This window comes from Hyla sarda, chromosome 4 (genome assembly GCF_029499605.1).
Source record: "Hyla sarda isolate aHylSar1 chromosome 4, aHylSar1.hap1, whole genome shotgun sequence".
In the NCBI taxonomy this organism is placed as follows: domain Eukaryota; kingdom Metazoa; phylum Chordata; class Amphibia; order Anura; family Hylidae; genus Hyla; species Hyla sarda.
In genome coordinates, this window is record NC_079192.1 from 2,637,625 (window position 1) to 2,650,272 (window position 12,648).

Sequence of the window (12,648 nt, forward strand, 5' to 3'; positions counted from 1 at the left end):
TCATCTGATCAGGCCTTGTTCAGTCAAATGTATCACCCAGTGTCAGTCCCTTCAGGATCTATCCCTCATTCATCTTAAGAAAGGGGAGGTAATCCAGACTTTTTTGACCAAGACGACTCCTCTTCTCAGTGACAATACCTCCTCCTGCACTGAAGGTCCTTTCTGACAGGACACTTGAAGCGGGACAGGCCAGAAGTTCGAGCGCAAATTGGGATAGCTCAGGCCACAGGTCAAGCCGGCACACCCAGTAGTCAAGGGGTTCATTGCTCCTCAGAGTGTCGATATCTGCGGTTAAGGCCAGGTAGTCTGCTACCTGTCGGTCAAGTCGTTCTCTGATGGTGGACCCCGAAGGGCTGTGGCGATGCGTAGGACTTAAAAAGCTCTGCATGTCCTCCATCAATAGCATGTCTGTACAGCTTCCTGTCCTTGCCGGCGTGTTCGTGGGAGGAGGAGGAGGATTACTTTCACCTCTTCCCCTGTTAGATCCCTGTTGTGCTGTGACATGACCCTTATACGCTGTGTATAGCATACTTCTTAAATTATTTTGGACCTGCTGAATCCTTTCCGCCTTTATGTAATGCGGTAACATGTCAGGCACTTTCTGCTTATATCGGGGGTCTAGTAGCGTGGACACCCAGTACAGGTCGTTCTCTTTCATCCTTTTTATACGAGGGTCCTTCAACAGGCACAACAGCATGAAAGACCCCATTTGCACAAGGAACGGATGCCGAGCTACTCATGTCCTGTTCCTCGTCCTCAGTGATGTCAGGGAAGGTATAATCTTCTTCCGCCCAGCCACATACAACACCATGGGAACCAGATAGGTGACAAGGAGCACCCTGTGATGCCTACTGTGGTTGTTCTTCCTCCTCCTCTTCAAAGCCACATTCCTCCTCTGACTCCTCTTCCTCACAATCCTCTTCCAGCGTTGCCGCAGGTCCAGCAAGCGATGCTGATAAGGCTGTTTCTGGTGTTGATGGTGTCCACAACTCTTCCTATTCACGCTCATCTATTGCCTGATCCAGCACTCTTCGCAGGGCACGCTCCAGGAAGAAAACAAACTGTATGATGTCGCTGATCGTGCCTTCGGTGCCTTCGGTGCCTTCGGTGCCTTCGGTGAGACTGACCAGGTTTGTTACCTGCTCAAAAGGACGCATGAGCCTACAGGCATTGCGCATGAGCCTCCAGTTACGTGGCAAAAAAATTCCCAGCTCCCCAGATGATGTCCTAGCACCCCGATCATACAAATATTTGTTGACGGCTTTTTCTTGTTGGAGCAGGCGGTCGAACATTAGGAGTGTTGAATTCTAACGTGTCGGGCTGTCGCAAATCAAGCGCCTCACTGGCATGTTGTTTCCCCGCTGGATATCTGACAAGTGTGCCATGGCCGTGTAGGAACGCCTGAAATGGCCACACACCTTCCTGGACTGCATCAGGACATCCTGTAAGCCTGGGTACTTGAGCACAAAGTGTTGTACAATCAGATTACACACATGTGCCATGCACGGCACATGTGTCAACTTACCCAACCTCAATACCGCCAACAAATTTGTTCCGTTGTCACAAACCACCTTGACGATCTTCAGTTGGTGCGGAGTCAGCCACTGGTCCACCTGTGCGTTCAGGACCGACAGGAGCGCTGGTGCGGTGTGACTCTACGCTTTGAGGCAAGTCAACCCCAAGATGGCGTGACACTGCAGTATCCGGGATGTGGAATAGCACCTGGGGAGCTGGGGGGGTGCCGGCGATGCGGAGCAAGACGCAGCAGTGGAAGAGGACTCGGCCGAGGATGTTATGGTAGAGGATGGAGTAGGAAGAGTAGAGGAGGTGGCAGCAGGCCTGCCTGCAAGTCGTGGCGGTGTCACCAACTCCTCTGGAGAGCCACGCATTCCATGCTTGGCAGCCTTCACCAGGTTTACCCAATGAGCAGTGTAGGTGATATACCTGCCGTGACCATGCTTTGCAGACCAGGTATCAGTGGTCAGATGGACCCTTGCCCCTACACTGTGTGCCAGACATGCCATAATTTCCTTTTGCACAATGGAGTAAAGGTTGGGGATTGCCTTTTGTGCAAAAAAAATTTCATCCGAGTACCTTCCACTGCGGTGTCCCAATGGCTACAAATTTTTTAAAGGCCTCAGACTCCACCAGCTTGTATGGTAAAAGCTGTTGGGCTAGCAGTTCCGACAAGCCAGCTGTCAGACGCCGGGCTAGGGGGTGACTTTGAGACATTGTCTTCTTGCACTCAAACATCTCCTTGACAGACACCTGACTGTGGGCAGATGAGCAGGAACTGCTCAAGGCGAGAGACGGAGAGGCGGATGGTTGAGAGGGGGCAAGGAGGGCAGCAGTGGTTGACCTGGCTAAAGATGCTGGACCAGGAGGAGGATGGCGGCTTTGACTTTGTGTGCTGCTTGTACTGACGTGTTGATCCCATAGGCGTTTGTGATGTGACATCATGTGCCTTCGCAAAGCAGTTGTGCCTAGGTGGGTGTTGGACTTCCCACGACTCACTTTCTTTTGGCACATGTTACAAATGGCATCGCTGTTGTCAGAGGCAGACACACCAAAAAAATGCCACACTGCTGAGCTCTGCGATGACGGCATTCTGGTGGTGGCAACAGCATGTGTTGATTGGCGTCCCGTCTGGCTGACCCCGGGTGCCGATGCATGCTGTCTGACTGTGCCACTAGCTCCTTGGGATGACCTCATCTGGCTTCCAACTCGTCTCCTCCTCCTCTCTGTCTCCCCATCTGAACTTTCCCCCTCTTCTTCTCTTCCAGTGGGCACCCACGTGGCATCCACGGTCACATCGTCATCATCAACACCTTCACCGCTATCTGACACCTCAATAAAGGAAGCAGCAGCGGGTACAACATCATCATCACACCGTACATCCATGTGTGTAATGCTGCCTGACTGAGACATATTCCTGTTAAATACATCCTCTGGCAATAATGGTTGTGCATCACTCATGTCTTCAAACTGATGTGTAAATAACTCCTCTGACGTATCAAGTAAAGCTGCTGTGGTATTAGTGTTGGTGGTGCCGGGAGGCGGGCAAGTGGTAGCATGAGAGGTGCCCGACGCTAAGCTAGAGGAGGAGAAGGACGGTGCGTCAAGGTTCCGAGCGGAAGCTGTAGTAGATTGGGTGTCTTGTGATTACGTGTCCAATCAACTAAGTCCTCAGAACTTTGGGGGTTCAGGGTACGTGGCCTCTGAATACTGGCCATTCTAGAGCCAAAGGGAATTCCAACACCACGACGGCCCCTGCGGGGTGGCCTTCCTCTGCCTGTCATTTTTTTGGTTAAATTTGCACAAGTGTCACACCTAATGTGATTTGCACTAGGGTGACACAATTTGCCCTGCAGGCAAGAAAAATGGCAACTGTGACGTGAACTAACAGTGACGGCTGATTTTATTTAACAACCAAAAAAGGTATTTTTTTTTAATTTGCACTACTGTCACACCTAATGTGATGTGCACTAGTGTGACAATGAGCAAAAAAACTTGCCAGTGGAGTTCCCCTTTTTTGCAGTGGTCCCCAACCAGGGTGCCTCCAGCTGTTGCAAAACGCATGGACTGATATATTTCAGCCCTTTGAATACTGTAGTAGTTAGTTGGTTTAAAGAAAAAAAGCTTGCCAGCGGAGTTCCCCTTTTAAGCAGTGGTCCCCAACCAGGGCGCCTACAGCTGTTGCAAAACACACGGACTGATATCTTTCAGCCCTTTGAATGCTGTAGTAGTTAGTTGCTTGAAGGAACTTAAGTTTTATTCTGGAGTACCCCTTTTAACCACCTGTTTCCTCCCAACCAGGGTGCCTCCAGCTGTTGCAAGTCTCACAGACTGATATCTTTCAGCCCTTTGAATACTGTAGTAGATAGTTGCTTGAAGGAACTTAAGTTTGATTCTGGAGTACCCCTTTTAACCAGCGGTTCCCTCCCAAACAGGACTGATATCTTTCAGCCCTAAAAAGGGCTTTTTTGGGTGCTGTCCTTAAAGCAGATGTTACACTAGTGCTTTAGGAGTAAACTGGACGCTGAATACACCACCTAGCAGCAACCTAGCTATCTCTTTCCCTATACAGCAGGAACAGCTTCTCTGACCCTCCACTTCCTAAGCCGGCAGAATGCTGAATGAGGCTAAAATGGCTAGAATGAGAAGACCATATAGGGGATGAATGGCCGAGCCAGGAGTTGGCAGCAGCGTGAGTAGACACTAAGGCTTTACAATCCCTAAGATTAAAAGATTAATTCTGAAATTTAAACTGAAGATTTTGGGTAGCTAGTGCTATCATAACAAAATAATTATCCCCAGACCCAGGCCCTGCAGCACCAGTAAACCATATATTACCTGAATAACACAGCCTGGAGTTGGCGGAAGCATGAGGAGACCATATTGTGTCTGAATGACACAGCCTGGAGTTGACAGCAGCATGAGTAGACACTAGAGCTTCACAATCCCTAAGATTAAAAAAGGAATTCTGAAATATAAACTGAAGGTTTTGGGTAGCTGGTGCTACCATAACAAAATGTTTATTCCCAGACCCAAGCCCAGCAACATCAGTAAACCATATATTGCCTGAATGACAAAGCCTGGAATTGGCTGAAGAGTGAGGGGACCATATAGTGTCTGAATGGTACAGCCTGGAGTTGGCAGCAGCATGAGTAGACACTAGGGCTTTACAATCCCTAAGATTAAAAGATGACTTCTGAAATTGAAACTGAAGATTTTGGGTAGCTAGTGCTACCATAACAAAACAATATATCTCAGACCCAGGCCCAGCAGCATCGGAAAAACAATATATTGCCTGAATGACACAGCGTGGAGGTGTTGGCAGCATGAGGAGACCATATAGTGTCTGGATGGCACAGCCAGGAGTTGGCAGCAGCATGAGTAGACACTAGGGCTTCACAATCCCTAAGATTAAAAGATGAATTCTGAAACTTGAACTGAAGATTTTGGGTAGCTAGTGCTACCATAACAAAATGTTTATTCCCAGAACCAGGCCCAGCAGCATCAGTAAACAATATATTGCCTGAATGACACAGCCTGGAGTTGGCAGCAGCATGAGTAGACACTAGGGCTTTACAATCCCTAAGATTAAAAGATGACTTCTGAAATTTAAACTGAAGATTTTGGGTAGCTAGTGCTACCATAACAAAAAAAAAATATCTCAGACTCAGGCCCAGCAGCATCAGTAAACCATATATTGCCTGAATGACACAGCGTGGAGGTGTTGGTAGCTTGAGGAGACCATATAGTGTCTGAATGGCACAGCCAGGAGTTGGCAGCAGCATGAGTAGACACTAGGGCTTTACAATCCCTAAGATTAAAAGATGACTTCTGAAATTTAAACTGAAGATTTTGGGTAGCTAGTGCTACCATAACAAAACAATATATCTCAGACCCAGGCCCAGCAGCATCGGAAAAACAATATATTGCCTGAATGACACAGCGTGGAGGTGTTGGCAGCATGAGGAGACCATATAGTGTCTGGATGGCACAGCCAGGAGTTGGCAGCAGCATGAGTAGACACTAGGGCTTCACAATCCCTAAGATTAAAAGATGAATTCTGAAACTTGATCTGAAGATTTTGGGTAGCTAGTGCTACCATAACAAAATGTTTATTCCCAGAACCAGGCCCAGCAGCATCAGTAAACAATATATTGCCTGAATGACACAGCCTGGAGTTGGCAGCAGCATGAGTAGACACTAGGGCTTTACAATCCCTAAGATTAAAAGATGACTTCTGAAATTTAAACTGAAGATTTTGGGTAGCTAGTGCTACCATAACAAAAAAAAAATATCTCAGACTCAGGCCCAGCAGCATCAGTAAACCATATATTGCCTGAATGACACAGCGTGGAGGTGTTGGTAGCTTGAGGAGACCATATAGTGTCTGAATGGCACAGCCAGGAGTTGGCAGCAGCATGAGTAGACACTAGGGCTTCACAATCCCTAAGATTAAAAGATGAATTCTGAAAGTTGAATTGAAGATTTTGGGTAGCTACCATAACAATTTTTTTATTCCCAGAACCAAGCCGAGCAGCATCAGTAAACCATATATTGCCTGAATGATACAGTCTGGAGTTGGCTGAAGCATGAGGAGACCATTAAAATTTATGATTTTTAAATTAAAATTTAAGATTTTGAAATTGAAATTATGGATTTTGAAATTGAAATTTCACTACTCTGCCTGACATACTTATTGCGTATATGAGGGGAGTACAATAGGCTTCACTTTGCATAAAACAGTATTTGTCTAGAACAGCAGCAGGTGTGTACAAAATAGTATGCTACTTAGATATAGGTATGTGGTATGCACTTATGAGGGCAGAAAAATGTGCTACAGTACGCTTAAAAATACCTATTTTTACTTGTGTACCAGATTCCAAAATTCCTTTATAATCAGAAATTGTCAGAATACCACCTGATATTCAAAATAATAAAATGATAGATACGTTCTCTGAAGAAAAGTCACTGTTCCAGTGACATTAGCTCATCAGAGGAACAGGAAAACATAATACAACTTAATTCCACAACTGAAGATCCACAACAAAGAATGAACGACTTAACCTCCTCAGGACGCAGGGCGTATGCAAACGCTCTGCAGCCTGAGTCCTTAAGGACCCAGGGTGTATGGGTACACCGGTGGGAATTCTGGTCCCCGCTGCTAGCCGGTCGGGGATCGGACCATGTTGATATCTATCAGCAGGCACCCCGTGCAAACCCCTGGGGGTCCTGGGACCCCCCCCCCCCCATGTTGGCAATTTGCTGCTATTAAGGGTCAATCGGGTCTCTGGTGACCCAATGACCCAGAAAAAAGGGTGAACAGCCCCATTCACCCTTACCCAGCAGGAGTGAGGTGGCACGGGTGCCGCCTCACGATCACGTGATTGATCGGTCAGAAAGATTAACCAATCACGACCCTGCTGGGCAGCGATCGGGACAGTGAAGATGGCAGCAATCGGGGCCGCAGGGGGTCTCCTACCTTGCCCTGGCCGGGCGGGGGTCCCCTAAGGATGGAGGTGACAGGAGCTGCAGGATCGGTGGCAGCAGCGGCGGTGGTTCTGGCGGCAGGGTACAGCAGGAGGTGAGGCCTGTTTACCTCCTGCTGTTGCTTAGCAACAACTCGCAGCATGCACAGCCAAAGGGCATGCTGGGAGTTGTAGTTTAGCAACAGCTGGAGGCACAATGGTGGAGAAACAGTGAGTTAGGTTCTGTTACCTAACTTTGTGTTTCCTCTCCAGTGTGCCTCCAGCTGTGGCAAAACTATAACTCCCAGCTTGCCGAATCAGCAGTTTGCTGTTCGTGCATGCTGGGATTTGTAGTTTTACATCTGGAGGGCCACAGTTAGATCACTGTGCAGTGGTCTCTAAACAGTGGCCCTCCAGATGTTGCATAACTACAACTCCCAGCATGCACCAACAGCAAACTGCTTTCTCAGCTTGCTGGGAGTTGAAGTTTTGCCACAGCTGGAGGCTCACTGGAGAGGAAACACAAAGTTAGGTAACAGAACCTAACTCACTGTTTCTCCACCATTGTGCTTCCAGCTGTTGCAAAATTACAACTCCCAGCATGCATTGACAGACCGTGCATGCTGGGAGTTGTAGTTTTGTAACAGCTGGAGGCACACTGGTAGGGATGCACTGAGTTTGTGTTACCTAACTCGGTGATTCCTCACTAGCGGCTGTGGCAAAACTACAAGTCCCAGCATGCAGGGTCTGTCCATGCAGGGTCTGTCCATGCTGAGAGTTGTAGTTGTGAAACAGTTGGAGAGGTTTGTGCACCCGCCCCCCTTCCCCATGTGAATGTACAGGGTACAGGGTACATTCACATGGTCGGGGGTTTACAGTGAGTTCTCTGCTACAAGTTTGAGCTGCAACAAATTTTCGACCTCAGAAACTCACTGTGAACCCCCGCCCATGTGACTGTACCCTAAAAACACTACACAAAATAAAGGCTAAAACACTATATATACACATACACAGATCCCCCCCCCCATTAAAAAAAATCTTGTACTGCAGTGTTTCCAAAATGGAACCTCCAGCTGTTGCAAAACAACAACTCCCAGCATTGCCGGACAGCCATTGACTGTCCAGGAATGCTGGGAGTTTTGCAACAGCTGGAGGCACCCTGTTTGGGTAACACTGCTGTAGGGTAATTTTGGTATTGGAGGCAAGTGTAATTCTTGCATCTGGGTCCGTCCCTATGCAAATCCCTGATTTAGGCCTCAAATGCGCATGGCGCTCTCTCACTTCAGAGCCCTGTCATTTTTCAGGGCAACAGTTTAGGGCCACATATGGGGTAGTTCCGTACTGGGGAGAAATTGTGTCACAAATTTTGGGGAACTTTTTCTCCCTTTACCCTTATGAAATGAAAAAGTTGGGGTCTACATCAGTATGTTAAATTTTTTTAGACTAACATGCTGGTGTTGTCCCATACTTTTCATTTTCACAAAAGGTGAAAGGAGAAAATGACTCCCAAAATTTGCAACAAAATTTCTCCTGAATACGGAAATACCCCATATGTGGGTGTAAAGTGATCTCATGTACCATGTACATTTGAGGCCTAAATTGGTGATTTGCACAGAGGAGGCTAATGCAACGATTCTGATATAAACGCTAAAAAACACCAACATGTGACCCCATTTTAGAAACTACACTCCTCAAGCTGTATAGGGGGCCTTAACACCCCACAGGTGTTTGACAATTTTTCATTAGATTTTTTTCACTTTTTTGTTACCCCAAAGCTTTCATTTTCACAAGGGGTAAAAGGAGAACCCCCCCCCCCCCACAAAAAAAAATAAAAAATTGTAACACCAGAAGTGGTCACTGCAAAAACAGTGAAGGAGGTTAAACATGTATGGGATAAACATATGAATATACTTCATATAAGATAGGGCCAAGGTCTATTGATAGGATTCAGATTATTGGGCAGACTAGATGGGCCAAATGGTTCTTATCTGCCGACACATTGTATGTTCCTATGTTCTGAGTATATAAATACTCCATATGTGGACGTAAAGTGCTCTGTGGGCGCACTACAGGGCTCAGAAGAGAAGGAGAACCATTGGGCTTTTGGAGAGAGAATTTGCAAGCGGAGCACTTTATGTCCACATATGGGGTATTTCCTTACTCCAAATTGGGCTTCAAATTTTGTGGTCCATTTTCTCCTATCACACCATGTGAAAATGAAAAATTTGGAGTAACGCCATAATTTTTGTGTAAAAAATCACATTTTTCATTTTCACGTCCAACTTCAACGCAAACCTGTCAAACACCTGTGAGGTGTTAAGGGTCACTATACCCCTTTATATGTTCCTTGAGGGGTGTAGTTTCCCAAATAGTATGCCATGTGTTTTTTTTTTTTTTGCTGTTCTGGCACCAATGGGGCTTCTTAAATGCGACATGCCCCCAAAAAACATTTCAGCAAAATTCTCTCTCCAAAAGCCCAATGGTGCTCCTTCTGTTCTGAGACCTGTAGTGCGCCAGCATAGAATTTTATGTCCGCATATGGGGTATTTCCTTACTCGGGAGAAATCGGGCTTCACATTTTGTGGTCCATTCTCTCCTATTACTGCGGCAGCTTGGGGGGGTGCAGGGTGAATGGGGGTGTAGCATTAACCCTTAACTGTTGTGACGCCAGGATGAGGGCTTCTATCTATATATATATATATATCCTACTTCCACCAGTCCCAGGGACGATAGGGAGGAATAAAGGATTGTCCACAGCCGGAATTGTATTAAACTGGAAATAACTTTACTGCAGCTTTTATGCAGGGTGAATATAACAAACAGTCTTTACAAGAGGACCGGAATTTAGGCTCCTCACAGGTTGGCTAGGACTTTGTAGTCCACTTGGCCCCCAAAAACCATTTTAGCAAAATTCACTATCCAAAATCCCACAGTTGCTCTCTCACTCTTGAGCCATGTTGTGTGCCCACAAAGTACTTTACGTCAACATATGAGGTATTTCCTTACTCAAGAGAAATAGGGCTACTAATTTTGAGAGACTTTTTTTCCTTATAACCTTTGTAAAAATGAAAAAAATTGGGCTACATGAACATGTTAGTGGAAAAAATTGAGATTTAGATTTTTCTCCTCCACTTTGCTGCTGTTCCTGTGAAACACCTAAAGGGTTAACAAACTTTCTGAATGTCATTTTGAATACTTTGTGGGGTGCAGTTTCTGTAATGGGGTCAATTGTGTGGTATTTATCACAGAAAGGGCCCTGAAATCCACTTCAAACTGGTCCCTGAAAAATTTGGATTTTGAATTTTTCCTGAAAAATGTGAAAATTGCTGCTCTACTTTGAAGCCCTCTAATGTCTTCAAAAAGTTAAAACATGTAGACTATATGATGCCAACATAAAGTAGACATTTTGTATTTGTGAATCAATATATAATTCATTTGGAATGTCCATTTTCCTTACAAGCTGTGAGTTTAAAAGTTCAAAAAATGCTAAATAAAAAAAAAAAATCATGAATAGTTTCTTTGATTTTTCACCAAGAAAGGAAGCAAGTAACGACAAAAATTTACCACTATGTTAAAGTAGAATATTTCACAAAAAAATTATCTCGGAATCAGAATTAAAGGTAAAGCATCCCAGAGTTATTAGTGAGTAAAATGACAGTGGTCAGAATTGCAAAACTCATTTTTGCTACTGCGTTCCTTATGGTAAATAAAAAATATTTCTAATATACTTTTTTTTTTTTTTTAAATGTAGTTTTCTATGTTTTATTTGTGCTTAAAAAAAGCTCAAGAGCACATTTTCCCCCATCTTATACACAGACTTAGGACAGAGGTCCAAACACAGAAAGTGCATCTTGTAGTGCTGAGGGGGTGTGTCAAGCCTCATCCAATCATAGATCCTCTCACATTTAAAGGGGTACTACCGTGCTGACAACTTATCCCCTATCTAAAGGATAGGTGATAAGTTACTTGAACGCACGGGGTCCCGTCGCTGGGGACCACCACGATCTCGCACGCAGCACCCCGCTCTCATCAGGCCAGGGAGTGAACATCCGCTCTGGGTCTGATGACTGCCGATCACGGGGCAGGGGCGGAGCTGTGACGTCATGATCACCCACCCCGTCATCAGACCCGGAGTGGATGTTTGCTCCGGGGCCTGATTAGAGCGGGGTGCTGCATGCGAGATCCCATGGGTCCCCAGCGGTGGGACCCCGTGCGATCAGGAAACTTATCCCCTATCCTTTAGATAGGGGATAAGTTGTCAGCACTCAAGGCTGCACTTCCTGTGTTTGGGCTTCGGTCCTAAGTCTGTGTATAAGATGGGGGGAAATGTGCACTTGAGCTTTTTTAAGCACAAATAAAACAGAAAACTTCATTTTGCAGCAAAATTGCAGAGCTGTAAATTGCTGTGTATTTTGTATCTCCAGTTCCCAACCAACTTATGAGAATGTTATTTGACAGAAAAGGCATAAAGACAGTTAAATTAACTCGTTTGACATATGGAGGGGATTTTGCTCTTGAGCTTTTTAAAGGCCTGTTTAATCTCTCTATTAGTCAGACTGTAGATCATAGGATTGAGAAGCGGAGTAACTACAGTGTAGAACAGGGAGAGGATCTTTTTTACATTTTCCTTGTTTGGAAAGAAATAGATGCAGATAAGGGATCCATAATATAAGGAGACCACGGCCAAATGAGAGCTACAGGTTGAGAAGGTCTTCTGCCTCCCGGTTGTAGATGGGATCTTCAGTATGGTGAAGATAATATAAATATATGAGACCATAATCACCACAAATGGACAAAATACAAATGGTGCAGCCAGGATCATGTCTACTAATTTCATATAAAAAGTATCTGAGCAGGAAAGTTCTAGAATGGGATCAAAATCACAGAAGAAATGGTCAATGCTGTTTGGTCCACAGAACTGTAGTTGACTCATTGTTGCTATAAGAGTAAATGTAACAGCAAATGTAATCACCCAACACAAGAGAACGGCTTTTAGACAAAATGTGAGGTCCATAACAGAGGAGTAATGTAGAGGGTTACAGATGGCCTGATACCGGTCATAGGACATCACCGTCAGGAGAAGACATTCTAATGCTTCTGAGGCAGTAAAGAAATAAAATTGTATCAAACAGTCGATAAAGGGCAGAGAACGTCCTTCATACAAAACAACATGGAGCGAGTTGGGTACTATAGTGGTGGAGAGAAGGATATCTGAGAAGGAGAGCTGTGTGAGGAAGAAGTACATGGGGGAGTGGAGGGATCGGCTGTAGGACACCACCACAATGATCAGGAGGTTCCCACAGATGGTCACACAGAAGATCAGCAGAAGGAGGAGAAAGAAAGGAATCTTAAAACTTTGTAAATTCTGAAATCCTAAGAGCAGAATGTTGGTCACCGTATTAGAATTGTTGTTCTGCATATTCAGAGAACGTCTTTTCATGCAAAATGGAAGTAAAATTATATTAAACAAAATTCAGTTATTGATCCCCACACTGTTAGTGGATTCCTCCTTTATATTATATTGGGGGGGTCGGCTTTGATTGTGTCATGATGAGGCTTAGTTTCCATGGACTCTTATTGTTGGATTTTATTGTGAGACCAACGTGTCTACAGAGGGATAATTAAGTGGAAGAGAAATTTTAAATAATGAATCTCTGTGATATTTTAT

The 12,648-nt window shown here is 45.2% G+C and overlaps 1 protein-coding gene across 1 annotated transcript; it reads right to left on the reverse strand.

Annotated features, from left to right (window-relative positions):
* Positions 1-11,460: 11,460 nt before the first annotated feature.
* On the reverse strand, positions 11,461-12,399 carry LOC130366673 (olfactory receptor 11L1-like). The gene has a single exon (XM_056568993.1). It carries the CDS (start codon positions 12,397-12,399, stop codon positions 11,461-11,463), a length of 939 nt encoding a protein of 312 aa, XP_056424968.1.
* Between the last annotated feature and the right edge of the window lie 249 nt (positions 12,400-12,648).